The 14,493-nt window shown below is 39.4% G+C and overlaps 1 protein-coding gene across 4 annotated transcripts in view; it reads right to left on the bottom strand.

The window, feature by feature from the left end:
- Positions 1 to 14,493, bottom strand: part of LCLAT1 (lysocardiolipin acyltransferase 1) — a 192,325-nt gene that overhangs the window by 122,913 nt on the left and 54,919 nt on the right. For all 4 annotated transcript variants that reach the window (XM_024731527.1, XM_024731526.1, XM_024731524.1 and 1 more), the window contains one exon: positions 6,983 to 7,151. In XM_024731527.1, the coding sequence (XP_024587295.1) occupies positions 6,983 to 7,147 (165 nt within the window). In that variant the 5' untranslated portion in view covers positions 7,148 to 7,151. The remainder of the gene's footprint in view (positions 1 to 6,982; positions 7,152 to 14,493) is intronic.

Below are 14,493 nucleotides of genomic sequence, written 5' to 3'. Positions count from 1 at the left end.
AAAAAAAAAAAAAAAAAATGCTACAAAGAATCAATAGCAGGATAAATGAGGCAGAATAACAGATAAATGAGCTGGAAGACAGAATGGTGGAAATCACTGCCGTGGAACAGAATAAAGAAACAGGAATAAAAAGAAATGAGGACAGATGAGGACAGTATAAAAGGCCTCTGGGACAATATTAAATGCACCAACATTCGCATTATAGGGATCCCAGAAGGAGAAGAGAGAGAGAAAGGGTCTGAGAAAATATCTGAATAGATAATAGCTGAAAACTTCCCTAACTTGGGAAAGGAAACAGTCACCCGAGTCCAGGAAGCACAAAAATAAGTCCAAGGAGGAACACATAGTAATCAAACTGACAAAAATTAAAGACAAAAAATATAAAAAGCAACAAGAGGGGCTTCCCTGGTGGCGCAGTGGTTGAGAGTCTGCCTGCCGATGCAGGGGACGCGGGTTCGTGCCCCGGTCCGGGAGGATCCCACGTGCCACAGAGCAGCTGGGCCCGTGAGCCATGGCCGCTGGGCCTGCGCGTCCGGAGCCTGTGCTCCGCAACAGGAGAGGCCGCAGCAATGAGAGGCCCGCGTACCGAAAAAAAAAAAAGCAACAAGAGAAAAGCAACAAGTAACATACAAGGGAACCCTTTAAGGTTATCAGCTGATTTTTCAGCAGAAACTCTGCAGGTCAGAAGGGAGTGACATGATATACCATATTTTAAGTGATGAAAGGGAAAAACCTACAACCAAGAATACTCTACCCAACAAGGCTCTCAATCAGATGCAACAGAGAAATCAAAAGCTTTACAGACAAACAAAAGCTAAGAGAATTCAGCAACACCAGACCACCTTTGCAACAAATGCTGAAGGAACTTCTCTAGCTGGAAAAGAAAAAGCCACAACTAGAAACAAGAAGATTACGAGTGGAAAACCTCAACGGTAAAGGCAAACATGAAGTAAAGGTAGGAAATCATCCACACACAAATATGATATCAAACCCAGCAATCATGAGAAGATGACAGTACAAATACAGGCTATTGAAAATGCATCTGAAATGAAAAGACCAGCAAATTAAAACAATGCTTTTTATATACAGAGTGCTATTCGAAACCTCGTGGTAAACACACACCAAAAATCTACAATAGATACGCACACAAAAAAGAAAAAGGAATCCAAACACAACACTAAAATTAGTCATAAAATCCTAAGAGAAGAGAACAAAAGAGGAAGGGATGAAAAAAGACCTACAAAAACAAAAAACAACATTGCAGTAAGAACATACATATTGATAATTACCTTAAACTTAAATGGATTAAATACCTCAACCAAAAGACTGTCAAAAATTAAATACAAAGAAAAAATATTAAAAGCAACAAGGGAAAAGCAACAAACAACATACAAGGGAATCCCCATAAGGTTATCAGGTGATTTTTCAGCAGAAACTATGCAGGCCAGAAGGGAGTGGCAGGATATGTTTAAAGTGATGAAAGGGAAAAACCTACAAACAAGATTACTCTACCCAGCAAGGATCACATTCATATTCAACAGAGAAATCAAAAGCTTTACAGACAAGCAAAAGCTAAGAGAATTAATAAGCACCACCAAACCAGCTTTACAACAAATGCTAAAGGAACATCTCTAGGCAAGAAACACAAGAGAAGAAACAGACCTACAAAGACAAACCCAAAACAATAAAGAAAATGGTAACAGGAACATACATATAGATAATTACCTTAAATGTAAATGGGTTAAATGCTTCAACCAAAAGACAAAGGCTGAATAGATACAAAAACAAGACCCATATATTTGCTGTCTACAAGAGACCCACTTCAGATCTAGGGACACATACAGACTGAAAGACAGGGGATGGAAGAAGGTATTCCATGCAAATGGAAATCAAAAGAAAGCTGGAGTAGCAATACTCATATCAGACAAAAAGACTTTAAAATAAAGACTGTTACAAGAGACAAAGAAGGACACTACATAATGATGAAGGGATCAATCCGAGAAGAAATAACAATTACAAGTATATATGCACCCAACATAGGAGCACCTCAATATATAAGGCAAATGCTAACAGTCATAAAAGGAGAAATCGACAGTAACACAATAATAGTGGGGGACTCTAACACCCCACTTTTATCAATGAACAGATCATTCAGACAGAAAATCAGTAAGGAAACACAGGACTTAAAAGACACACTAGAGGAGATGGACGTAAGTGATATTTATCGAACATTCCATCCAAAAGCAGCAGAATACACATTCTTCTCAATTGCACATGGAACATTCTCCAGGACTGATCACATGCTGGGCCACAAAGTGAGCCTTGGTAAATTTAAAAGAACTGAAATCATATCAAGCATCTTTTCCGACCACAATGCTATGATATTAGAAATTACCTACAAGAAAAAAACTTTAAAAAACACAAACGGGGGCTTCCCTGGTGGCGCAGTGGTTGGGAGTCCGCCTGCCGATGCAGGGGACATGGGTTCGCGCCCCGGTCCGGGAGGATCCCACATGCTGCGGAGCGGCTGGGCCCGTGAGCCATGGCCGCTGAGCCTGCGCGTCCGGAGCCTGTGCTCCGCAATGGGAAAGGCCACACCAGTGAGAGGCCCGCGTACCACCAAAAACAAACAAACAAACAAACAAACAAAAAAAAACACAAACATGGTGGCTAAACAATATGCTACTAAACAACCAATGGATCTCACTGAAGATATCAAAGAGGAAATCAAAAAATACCTGGAGACAAATGAAAATGAAAGCATTATGATCCAAAACCGTGGGACACAGCAAAAGCAGTTCTAAGACAGAAGTTTATAGCAATACAGTCTTACCCCAGGAAACAAGAAAAATCCCAAATAAACAACCTAACCTAACACCTAAAGCAACTAGAGAAAGAAGAGCAAACAAAACCCAAAGTTGGAAGAAGGAAAGAAATCATAAAGATCAGAGCAGAAATGAATGAAATAGAGATGAAGAAAATGATAAAAAATGATCAATGAAACTAAAAGCTGGTTCATTGAAAAGATAAACAAAATTGATACACCTTTAGCCAGTCTCATCGAGAGAACAAGAGAGGGCTCAAATCAGTAAGATTAGAAATGAAAAAGAAGAATTTGCGAAAGACACCACAGAAATACAAAATTTCATGTGAGACTATACTACAAACAACTGTATGCCAATAAAATGGGCAACCCTGGAAGAAATGGACAAACTCTCAGAAAGGTACAATCTCTCAAGACTGAACCAGGAAGAATTAGAAACTATGAACTGACCAGGAAGAATCAGAAACTATGAACTGACCAGTCACAAGTACTGAAATTGAAACTGTGATTAAAAAACTAGAACAAACAAAAGTCCAGGACTAGATGGCTTCATAGGAAAATTCTATCAAACATTTAGAAAAGAGTTAGCACCTATCCTTCTTGAACTATTCCAAAAAACTGCAGAGGAACAAACACTCCCAAACTCATTCTATGAGGCCACCATCACCCTGATACCAAAACCAAAGATACCACAAAAAAAGAAAATTACAGGCCAACACCACTGATAAACACAGATGCGAAAATGTGCGACAAAACACTAACAAACCAAACCCAACAATACATTAAGAGGATCATACACCACGAGCAAGTGGGACTTATCCCAGAGGATGCAAGGAGTTTTCAACATCTGCAAATCAATCAGTGTAATACACCACATCAACAAATCGAAGATTAAAACCATATGATCGGGCTTCCCTGGTGGCGCAGTGGTTGAGAGTCCGCCTGCTGATGCAGGGGACACGGGTTCGTGCCCCAGTCCGGGAAGATCCCACATGCCGCGGAGCCGCTGGGCCCGTGAGCCATGGCCGCTGAGCCTGCGCGTCCGGAGCCTGTGCTCCGCAAAGGGAGAGGCCACAATAGTGAGAGGCCCGCCTACCGCAAAAAAAAACATATGATCATCTCAACAGATGAAGAAAAAGCTCTTGACAAAATTCAGCACCATTTATGATAAAAACTCTCCAGGAAGTCACTATAGAAGGAACTAACCTCAACACAATAAAGGCCACATATGACAAATGTACAGCTAACATCAAACTCTACAGTGAAAAGCTGAAAGCATTTCCTCTAAGATCAGGAAGAACACAACAATGTCCATTCTCGCCACTTTTATTCAACATAGTTTTGGAAGTCCTAGCCATGGCAATCAGAGAAGAAAAAGAAATAAATTAGTCCAAATTGGAAAAGAAGTAGTAAGACTGTCACTGTTTGTAGACAACATGATACTATACATAGAAAGTCCTAACGATGCTACCAGAAAACTACTAGACCTCATCAATGAATTCGGTAAAGTTGCAGGATACAAAATTAATGCACAGAAATCTGTTACATTTCTATACACTAACGATGAAAGATCAGAAAGAGAAGTTGAAGAAACAATCCCATTTACTGTCACATCAAGAAGAATAAAATACCGAGGAATAAACCTACCTAAGGAGACAAAAGACCTGTACTCTGAAAACCGTAAGACACTGATGAAAGAAATTAAAGACACAAACATATAGAAGGATATACCATGTTCTTGGGTTGGATGAGTCAATAGTGTCAAAATGACTATACTACTCAAGGCAATCTACAGATTCAATGTAATCCCTATCAAATTATCAATGGCATTTTCCACAGAACTGGAACAAATTTTTTTTTTAATTTGTATGGAGACACAAAAGACCCCAAATAGCCAAAGCAATCCTGAGAAAGAAAAACAGAGATGGAGGAAACAGGCTCCCTGACTTCATATTATACTACAAAGCTACAGTCATCAAAACAGTATGGTACTGGCACAAAAACAGAGATATACATCAATGGAACAGGATGGAAAGCCCAGAAATAAACCCACACATCTATGGTCAACTAATCTATGACAAAGGAGAAAAGACTACACAAGAAGAAAGTCAGTCTCTTCAATAAATGGGGCTGGGAAAACTGTACAGCTACCTGTAATAGAATGACACTAGAACATTCTCATACACCAGACACAAAAATCAAGTCAAAATGAATGAAAGACCTAAAAAGACCCAATACTATAAAATTCTTAGTGGAAAACATAGGAAGGACACTCTTTGACATAAAATACAGCAAGATCTTTTTCAATCCATCTGCTAGAGTAACGGAAATAAAAATAAACTAATGGGACCTATTTAAACTCAAAAGCTTTTTCACGGCAGGGGAAACCATAAACAAAAAGACACCCCACAGAATGGGAGAAAATATTTGCAAACAATGCGACCGACAAGGGATTAATCTCCAAAATTTACAAACATCTCGTGCAGCTCAATATCAATAAGACAAACAACCCAATCAAAAAATGGGCAGAAGACCTAAATATTTTTCCAAAGAAGACATACAGATGGCCAAGAGGCACATGAAGGTGCTCAACATCGCTAATTATTAGAGAAATGCAAATCAAAACTACAATGAGATATCACGTCACACCGATCAGAATGGCCATCATCAAAAAGTCTACAAACAATAAATGATGGAGAGGGTGTGGAGAAAATGGAAACCTCCTACACTGTTAGCGGGAATGTAAATTGGGAGAGCCACTATGGAAAACAGTATGGAGTGTCCTTAGAAAACTAAAAACAGAACTACCATATGATCCAGCAATCCCACTCCTGGGCATATATCTGGATAAAACTATGGTTCAAAAGCATACATGCACCCCAATGTTCATTGCAGCACTGTTTATGATAGGCAAGACATGGAAGCAACCTAATGTCCATTGACCAATTAATGGATAAAGATGTGGTACATACATACAATGGAATATTACTCTGCCATTAAAAAGAATGAAATAATGCCATTTGCAACAACATGGATAGACCTGGAGATTATCATACTAAGTGAAGTAAGTCAGACAGAGAAAGACAAATATCATATGATATTGCTTGTATGCGGAATCTTAAAAAAAAAAAAAAAAAGATACAAATGCACTTATCCAGAAACACACTCACAAACTTATGGTTACCAAAGGGGAAGGAGTGGGGGGGAGAGGATAAACTGGGAGTTTGGGATTGACATATACATACATTATATTTAAAAGAGATAACCAACAAGGACCTACTGTATAGCACAGGGAACTCTGCTCAATATTCTGTAATAACCTAAATGGGAAAAGAATTTGAAAAAGAATAGATACATGTATATTAAATAAATAAATAAGACCAAAAAAAAAAGAAGAAGCAGCATGAGAAGTACAAAATAAAATAGAATAGGGCTTCCCTGGTGGTGCAGTGGTTAAGAATCCTCCTGCCAATGCAGGGGACACGGGTTCAAGCCCTGGTCTGGCAAGATCCCACAGGCTGCAGAGCAACTAAGCCCGTGTGCCACAACTACTGAGCCTGCATTCTAGAGCCTGTGAACCACAACTACTGAGCCTGCGTGCCACAACTACTGAAGCCCATGTGCCTAAGGCTCGTGCTCCACAACAAGAGAAGCCACCACAATGAGAAGCCCGCACACCATGATGAAGAGTAGCCCCCGCTTGCCACAACCAGAGAAAACCTGCACACAGCAACAAAGACCCAATGCAGCCAAAAATAAAATAAATAAATAGAAATAAATACAATAAACGGAAATGCAATATAAAATTAACAATGTAAAAACTCTTCAGTCGGCATCTTTAGATTTTTGCATTGTACTAAAGTATACCCCAATGAAGGAAAATAAAATTCATTAGGAATATGGAAGAAACTCAATTTTGGAATATAGCCCTTAAATACATATTTTATTTCAAGGACATGAACTACTTCATTTCTCTCTTTCATTTAAAGGGGGAAATACAAAAACTAATGTGCTTCTTATGTAACACGAATATGTTTCTTCTAATATTTGACTAAATCTGACTCTAACAAAATACAAATCAATAGGCTAGGCCACTTTGGTATGGTCACTTTGGTACGGTCTCTTTGGTATGGTCTCTTTCTCTGCTGTTTAACTTACCACAGGTAGCGTGAGCCAGGTTGCCACAAGGCGGTTGTTGATCCAGCGATACCAAGATGGGTTTATAAACATCAAAGGTAAAAAGGGACCCAGCATGAAAATGCTTCCAAAAAAGCTTCCCCAAAACAGAGTGAGTATAAAGTATATCCCTCTCCATGACACCATGATTCTGAAAGACACAAAAAAAAATGATATATTTTGTTACTGTAACTGTCCAAATTCAGTTTCAGAATGATACATGTAATAATCTTTAATTACAGGGCTACAGAATAGGCCCTGATAAAGAATATGAGCTTGAATGCCCTCTTACATGACCTACAGGTCTAACAAGTCAGAACATTAGAAATGGATACTCTCCCCCAAAACAGATATATTTATCAATGGAACAGAATACAGAGCCCAAAAATAAACCCACACACCTATGGCCAATTAATCTTCGACAGGAAATCCCTGATGGTCCAGTGGCTAGGACTCTGCTTCCACTGCAGGGGGCACAGATTGGATCCCTGGCTGGGGAACTAAGGTTCTGCATGCCAGGTGGCGCAGCCAAAAAAAAAAAAAAAAAAAATCTTTGACAATGCAAGCAAAAATATACAATGGAGAAAAAACAATCTCTTCAGCAAGTGGTGCTGGGAAAGCTGGACAGCCACACGTTAATCAATGAAGTTAGAACATACCCTCACACCATACACAAATATAAACTCAAAATGGATTAAATATAGCACATGACACCATAAAACTCCTAGAAGAGAACACAGGCAAAACATTCCCTGACTTAGCAATGTTTCCTTAGGTCAGTCTCCCAAGGCAACAGAAATAAAAGCAAAAATAAACAAATGGGAACTAATCAAACCTATAAGCTTTTACATTGCAAAGGAAACCACAAACAAACGAAAAGACAACCTACAAATGGGAGAAAATATCTGCCAACAATTTGACTGACAAGGCCTTAATTACCAAAATATACAAACAGCTCATACAATTCAATAACAAAAAAACAACCCAATCAAAAAATGGGCAGAAAACCTAAATAAATACTTCTCCAAAGAAGACATACAGATTCTCAATAGGCACATGAAAAGATGCTCAACATCACTAATTATTAGAGAAATACAAATCAAAACTACAATGAGGTACCTCACACTGGTCAGAATGGCCACTGAAACAAATGCTGGAGAGGGTGTGGAGAAAAGAGAACCTCCTACACTGTTGGTGGGAATGTAAATTGGTGCAGCCATCATGGAAAACAGTATGGAGGTTCCTTCAAAAACTAAAAATAGAGCTACCATATGATCCAGCAATCCCACTCCTGGGCATTTTTTTTTTTTTTTTTTTTTTTGCGGTACGCCGGCCTCTCACTGTTGTGGCCTCTCCCGCTGCGGAGCACAGGCTCCGGACGCGCAGGCCCAGCGGCCATGGCTCACGGGCCCAGCCGCTCCGCGGCATGTGGGATCCTCCCGGACCGGGGCACGAACCCACGTCCCCTGCATCGGCAGGCGAACTCTCAACCACTGCGCCACCAGGGAAGCCCCCACTCCTGGGCATTTATCCAGAGAAAACCAAAATCCAAAAAGATATGTGCACCTCAGTATTCACAGTAGTACTATTTACAACAGTCAAGACACAGAAGCAACCTAAATGTCCACTGACAGATGAACAAAGAAGATGAGTTATATATACAAAATGGAGTACTACTCAGCCATAAAAAGTAATGAAATAATGCCATTTACAGCAACATGGATGGACCTAGAGATTATCATACTAAGTGAAGTAAATCAGAAAGACAAATACCATATGCTATCACTTATACATGGAATCTAAAATATGACACAAATGAACTTATTTATGAAACAGAAACAGACTCAGTCACAGAAAACAAACTTATGTTTACCAACGGGGAAAGGGGGTGGGGGAGGGAAGCGGTAGGAGTTTTGGATTAGCAGTACAACAACAAGGTAGACAACGTCTTGCTGTATAGCACAGGGAATTAAATTCAATATTCTGTAATAAACCATAATGGAAAAGAATATGAAAAAGAATACATATATGTATAACTGAATCACTCTGCTGTATAGCAGAAACTAACACATTATAAATCAACTCTTCCCATTTTTTAAATTGAAATAAAGAAAAAAAAGAGATACTCTCAACTGACTTTCCCCAAAAAAGAAAAAAGCTGTTTAAAAAGCCTTGCTTTTTGTTCTGCTTATTAGTATTAACATAAAACTGTATATTTTCTTTTCCAAGACGTTATCCAACGCAAAATTTTAAAATATTCCAGAGTTCTTTTTTTTTTAATCTCTTACATGACTTACAGGTCTAACAAGTAGATTTAATGGACTAAGAACTGCAGAACAGCTTCCTAAGGGTGATGGCAATTTTACAGAGTGCACTAAAAAAGAATTTGTTAAATCTAGAAATATTAATTCTTTACATTAGAACCTAAAAGTAATATCTTTGGGCATTTGGTCTTTATGAGCTGAAAGGTTAAGTAGAAGTCAGACTCCTCACTCACTTTCTTAATTATTTGCCAATGGATTACTTTTGAGGGTCCTCATAACCAGATGAACAAAATATTGATGTTTTAAAAATAAACTGTTGGAAGCACAGTCTAAAATGAATAATCAAACATTTGATTTTACAACCTAAACTCTATTAGAGCAAAAACATGGTTTGCTTCAGGATAATAAAACCGTGGGAAACATTAAAACCATGGAAACAATAATGGCCTTAAAATTTATATATTAAAAAAAGGTATTTCAGGGCTTCCCTGGTGGCGCAGTGGTTAGGAGTCCACCTGCCAACGCGGGGGACACAGGTTCGAGCCCTGGTCCAGGAAGATCCCACATGCCACGGGGCAACTAAGCCCATGCACCACTACTACTGAGCCTGCGTGCCACAACTACTGAAGCCAGTGCACCTAGAGCTCATGCTCCGCAACAAGAGAAGCCACCACAATGAGAAGCCCACGCACTGCAACAAAGAGGAGACCCCGCTTGCCGCAACTAGAGAAAGCCCGCGCGCAGCAATGAAGACCCAGCGCAGCCAAAAATAAAATAAGTAAAATAACTTTTTTAAAAAAAAGGTATTTCAGCAATTAAGACCTCTGAATATTTGAAAAGAATCACAACAGGAAAAAGAAATACAATTTCAAATGTCATGGTGCTTTAAAAAATGTCAGCCAGACAAACAAAATAGGTCAAGTCTCTTACGCCGAATCAAGTTTTTCTGCGTATTTGGTATATTTTTAAATCTCTACCAATACTTGACACAAAATCCTTCAAAGTACAAACAGAACAAGTATCTGCTAAGAACTGGCTTTCTGCTAAACTCTAGATCGGAACTTCTAAGAAGCGGGTTGAGGGAGTGAGGGTGCAGAAAAAGCACACTGGAAAACAGTAGCCACACAATTTGCTCACACAGGGCCCAGGATGGTCTGTAGTGCTACACAGCCTTGGCTTTGCTTTCTCTGAGGCTCAGCTCCTCCTCTCTGCATTAAAAGACACTATAGGCCACTTCTCTCCAGTCTAAAGTAATAATTTAAAAAGAGCTGCTAAATTTAGTATTCTCAACCCCTATTTCCTTTCATAACCCCTGCCACCAAAATATCCCTGCTATGCTACTACTCGATTTGAAAACCCCCCTGGAACTACCTTTTTTTAAATCCACTGTTCGTTTCTGTCATTAGCTAGCTCTCTGTATAGATACTCACCCCTCAACTCCCTGAAGGGCTATACTTCACATTACATCCATATACAACTACTTCCCCAAAGGCTCTGACATGCTTCTTCCTCACTTACTGAACTACTTCTCATTCGATGTCATTAAAAGGAAAAAAATTATAGTTAAAGGAGCTTAGGTATCATCTAACAGAATCTTTTCAATTTACAGTGATGAAGCTAAGGACCAGAAGAGTTAAGAGATGTGTCACGTGAGTATACTGGGATTACTCAAACCAAGTCTCATCTAAAAGTACTTTTCCATCCTACTCCTGTTTCTTCCCTAACCTCTCAATCATGTGTACAGTGATTCAATAAACATGCAAAGAGATTCCTACTGTGTGTCAGGCCCAGTGCCAGTTATTTGGGGGTACAACAGTGAACATGACAGACATACCAAGCTCTTACTAACCTAACAGTCTCTCCAGCCCCTCCTTATGAACTCTGCATTTAATCCAGCCCTGTTCTCGCTCTTCTTCCAAGTCTCAAGGATTTGATAGAAAACTTGGTTAAGAATTATGCTACTACACGCTTATTTAGAATAAATAAAATTAAAAAAAAACAAAAACTGGCTAAACCAAGTGCTGGTAAGGATGCAGAGCAACCAGAACTCACACACGTTGCTGGTGGGAATGCAAAATGGTATGGCCACTTTGGAAAACAGCTTTACAGTTTCTTAAAATATTAAATGTACATTTATGATATAACCCAGCAATCCCACTACTGAATATCCAGGAAAAATTGAAAACTTACGTTGACACACAAACCCGCACACAATTGTTTTCAGCAGGATTATTCATAATTGCAAAAAACTAGAAACAACCCAAATGTCAGTCACGGGTGAGGGGATAAACACACTCTAATATATCCATAGAAAAGAATACTACTCAGCAGTGAAAAAACATGACTGATACAGCAACATCTGGGGTTAACGTCAAATGCATCATGCTGAGTGAAGGAAGCCAGGCTCAAAAGGCATGATTTCTTTTTAACTGTATGTTTTCATTTATATGACATTCTGCAAAAGGCAAAACTAAACGGAGGGAACAGATCAGTGGTTGTCAAAAGGTTAGGGGTAGGGGGAGTGTTTGACTGTGAAGGGGCAGCACAAGGGAAGTTTTAGGGGTTGAGGAAACTGTTCTATTTCCCAATTGCAGTGATGGTTACAAGACTATGTATTTGTTGAAGCTCACAAAACGTATATTTACTGATTTTTACTGTATGCAGATTAAGAACTAAATTAAAAAGATTATGCTATGTGAGATGAAATCTGATAGAATATTCATTAAGCTCTTATGATCTGGGGAATTCTACACGTCTGGATTATTTCAATTATAATGACATCTAAACTATGTCAAGCTTTTAGAATACGCCAGGCACTGTTTCATATACTTTAAATGTGTGAACATTTAATACAATAATCCCATGGTGTAGATATTTTCATTACCCCACACTTTATATATAAGGATACTGAGGCACAAAGTGGTTAAGTAATATGCTCAAGATCATACAGCTAGTAAATGGCAGAGCTGGGATTTGAATCCAGGTAATTTGGTGTCAGAGCCCATGCTCAGTCTAAAATTCAACATTATGTTCTTTTTCAAGCACATACTTCTTTTGTAATTAAACACACACACTTTAAACACTATACAAAATCAAGATGTCATGAATCTAAACCAAATTTTTAATATCTCATGCAAAAATTCTGAATGTTAGTGAAGTTTATAGGAACTTAGTGAGGAAATCTAACGTCTTTTCTTAACATTCCCTAGTACTTAACATATAGCATACAAAAACTTGGGGAGAGCTGAGGATGGGGGTTGCCAGCTTCTGCTGGAAAGAAATCTGGTTAAATAACTGGTAAATGAACCACCTAATCTTTTAAAATCCTTTAAAGTAAGGGCCACATCACTGCAAAGGTAATCACAAACGCTGTAATTTAATATTTCTGTGCATTCTTTGCATAATACTGATAGCGTTCTCAAAAAATAAAAGCCATTTGGAAAAGAAATAATCACAGTCTTAAAATGGCATAGCCATTTTATTGCCGAGTACAGATACATAGAACTAACCTGTAGATCTTCTTAAAAAGCTATGCCTACTTCAGTGTAACCCAGGAACTTTTCCCCTTAAGACCACTGTCCCTTCACAATGAGTTAAGATCTCTTACCCACTAACTTCCTAGCTCATAATCTGATTCTGATTCTGACGCTTGCCCTTGTCTAACCATCTGTGGTTCCAATGACTACAATGCCAAGCAAAGGCAGGAACCAAAACAGAGCCCACCTGGACTTCTTATTCAGTTGCATATATTATTCCTAGAGTATGACAATGTAGGAGGATACTCCCTGACAAGGATTAAGGGAATCTATTTGGGATACTTACAGTTCCTTGCTCAGGAAGGAAAGACGTTTTACTTCATAAAATTTCCTTAGTTTTTAAATTCACATAACAATTCAAGTCTTAACAAGCATCGCTCTCATAGTCTAGGAGGGAAGCTAAGTGTGCTAAGGAACGACTGCAGTTTGGTATGATACATACTGTAATAGAGGTATGTAACAGGTGTTAAGGATAGGTCAAAGCAAGGCAAGATGAGCTCTGCTAAAAGGGATTAAAGAAGCTGTTAGACACTTAGAGGATGAGAAATTGCGGGAGAGGAGAGATTACTCCAGACAGTAAAAAAAAACATGTAGGGCTTCCCTGGTGGCACAGTGGTTAAGAATCCGCCTGCCAAGGCAGGAGACACGGGTTCAAACCCTGGTCCGGGAAGATCCTACATGCCGCAGAGCAACTAAGCCGGTGTTCCACAACTACTAAGCCTGCGCTCTAGAGCCCGTGAGCCACAACTACTGAAGCCTGCGTGCCTAGAGCCCATGCTCCGCAATAAGAGAAGCCACGACAATGAGAAGCCCGCGCACCACAACGAAGAGTAGCCCCAGCTCGCTGCAACTAGAGAAGGCCGGCGCACAGCAACAAAGACCCAATACAGCCAAAAATAAAAATAAATAAATTTAAAACAAAAAACAAACAAAAAGAACATGTAGAGTCACAGAAATTTGAAACAGCATGGCTTAAACAAGGAACTGTAACTCATTACGTATTAATGAGGTATAGGGTACACATCGGGGAGCTGCAAGAAATCAAGAAGACCCTGGTCCTAAAGACAAAGTGCACACACCCAGGGCAGGACAGACAAGAATACCACCTTGAGCATGTCACCATGGGTGGGAAAAAACCTAAGGCGTATGACTCATGTTTTAGAATAAATGTCAAAAGTGACATGGTGTAGATAAGCCTGGACTCAATAAAACCAACCTGTATACTGATTAAGAGCAAAGAACTTCTCTGCCCTCTAAAACGGTGCATGGGACTGTCAGCAAAAACCCAGCATTGACAGATGCTGGTATCAAAGAAGTCTGTGAACCAGGAGCACCTGATCCAGTTCCACCTCTCAACAGCCTGATGATCGTAACCACGCCACTTAACCAGGATGCTCACAGGTGAGGAAGTCAGGAAAAATTCCCTCAAATTTTGAGCACCTAATATTTGCCAGGCACTTTACAAAAGGCTCTCGGTATTTACATACTTAACACCTACAGATTCATATTCATGAACAACCCAAAGGTTCATGACATGTAAGTAATCTGTAACTTTGATGAAACTCAATGTTGAAATTTGAATATTGCAAAACTAGTGTCAAAAACACAAATCAGGGGTTCCCTGGTGGCACAGTGGTTGGGAGTCCGCCTGCCGATGCAGGGGACACGGGCTCGTGCCCCGGTCCGGGAGGAT

The sequence above is a fragment of the Neophocaena asiaeorientalis genome, unplaced genomic scaffold (assembly GCF_003031525.2).
Source record: "Neophocaena asiaeorientalis asiaeorientalis breed wild unplaced genomic scaffold, Neophocaena_asiaeorientalis_V1.1 scaffold689, whole genome shotgun sequence".
Lineage (NCBI taxonomy): Eukaryota > Metazoa > Chordata > Mammalia > Artiodactyla > Phocoenidae > Neophocaena > Neophocaena asiaeorientalis.
This window is presented reverse-complemented; position numbering and strand designations above follow the sequence as displayed.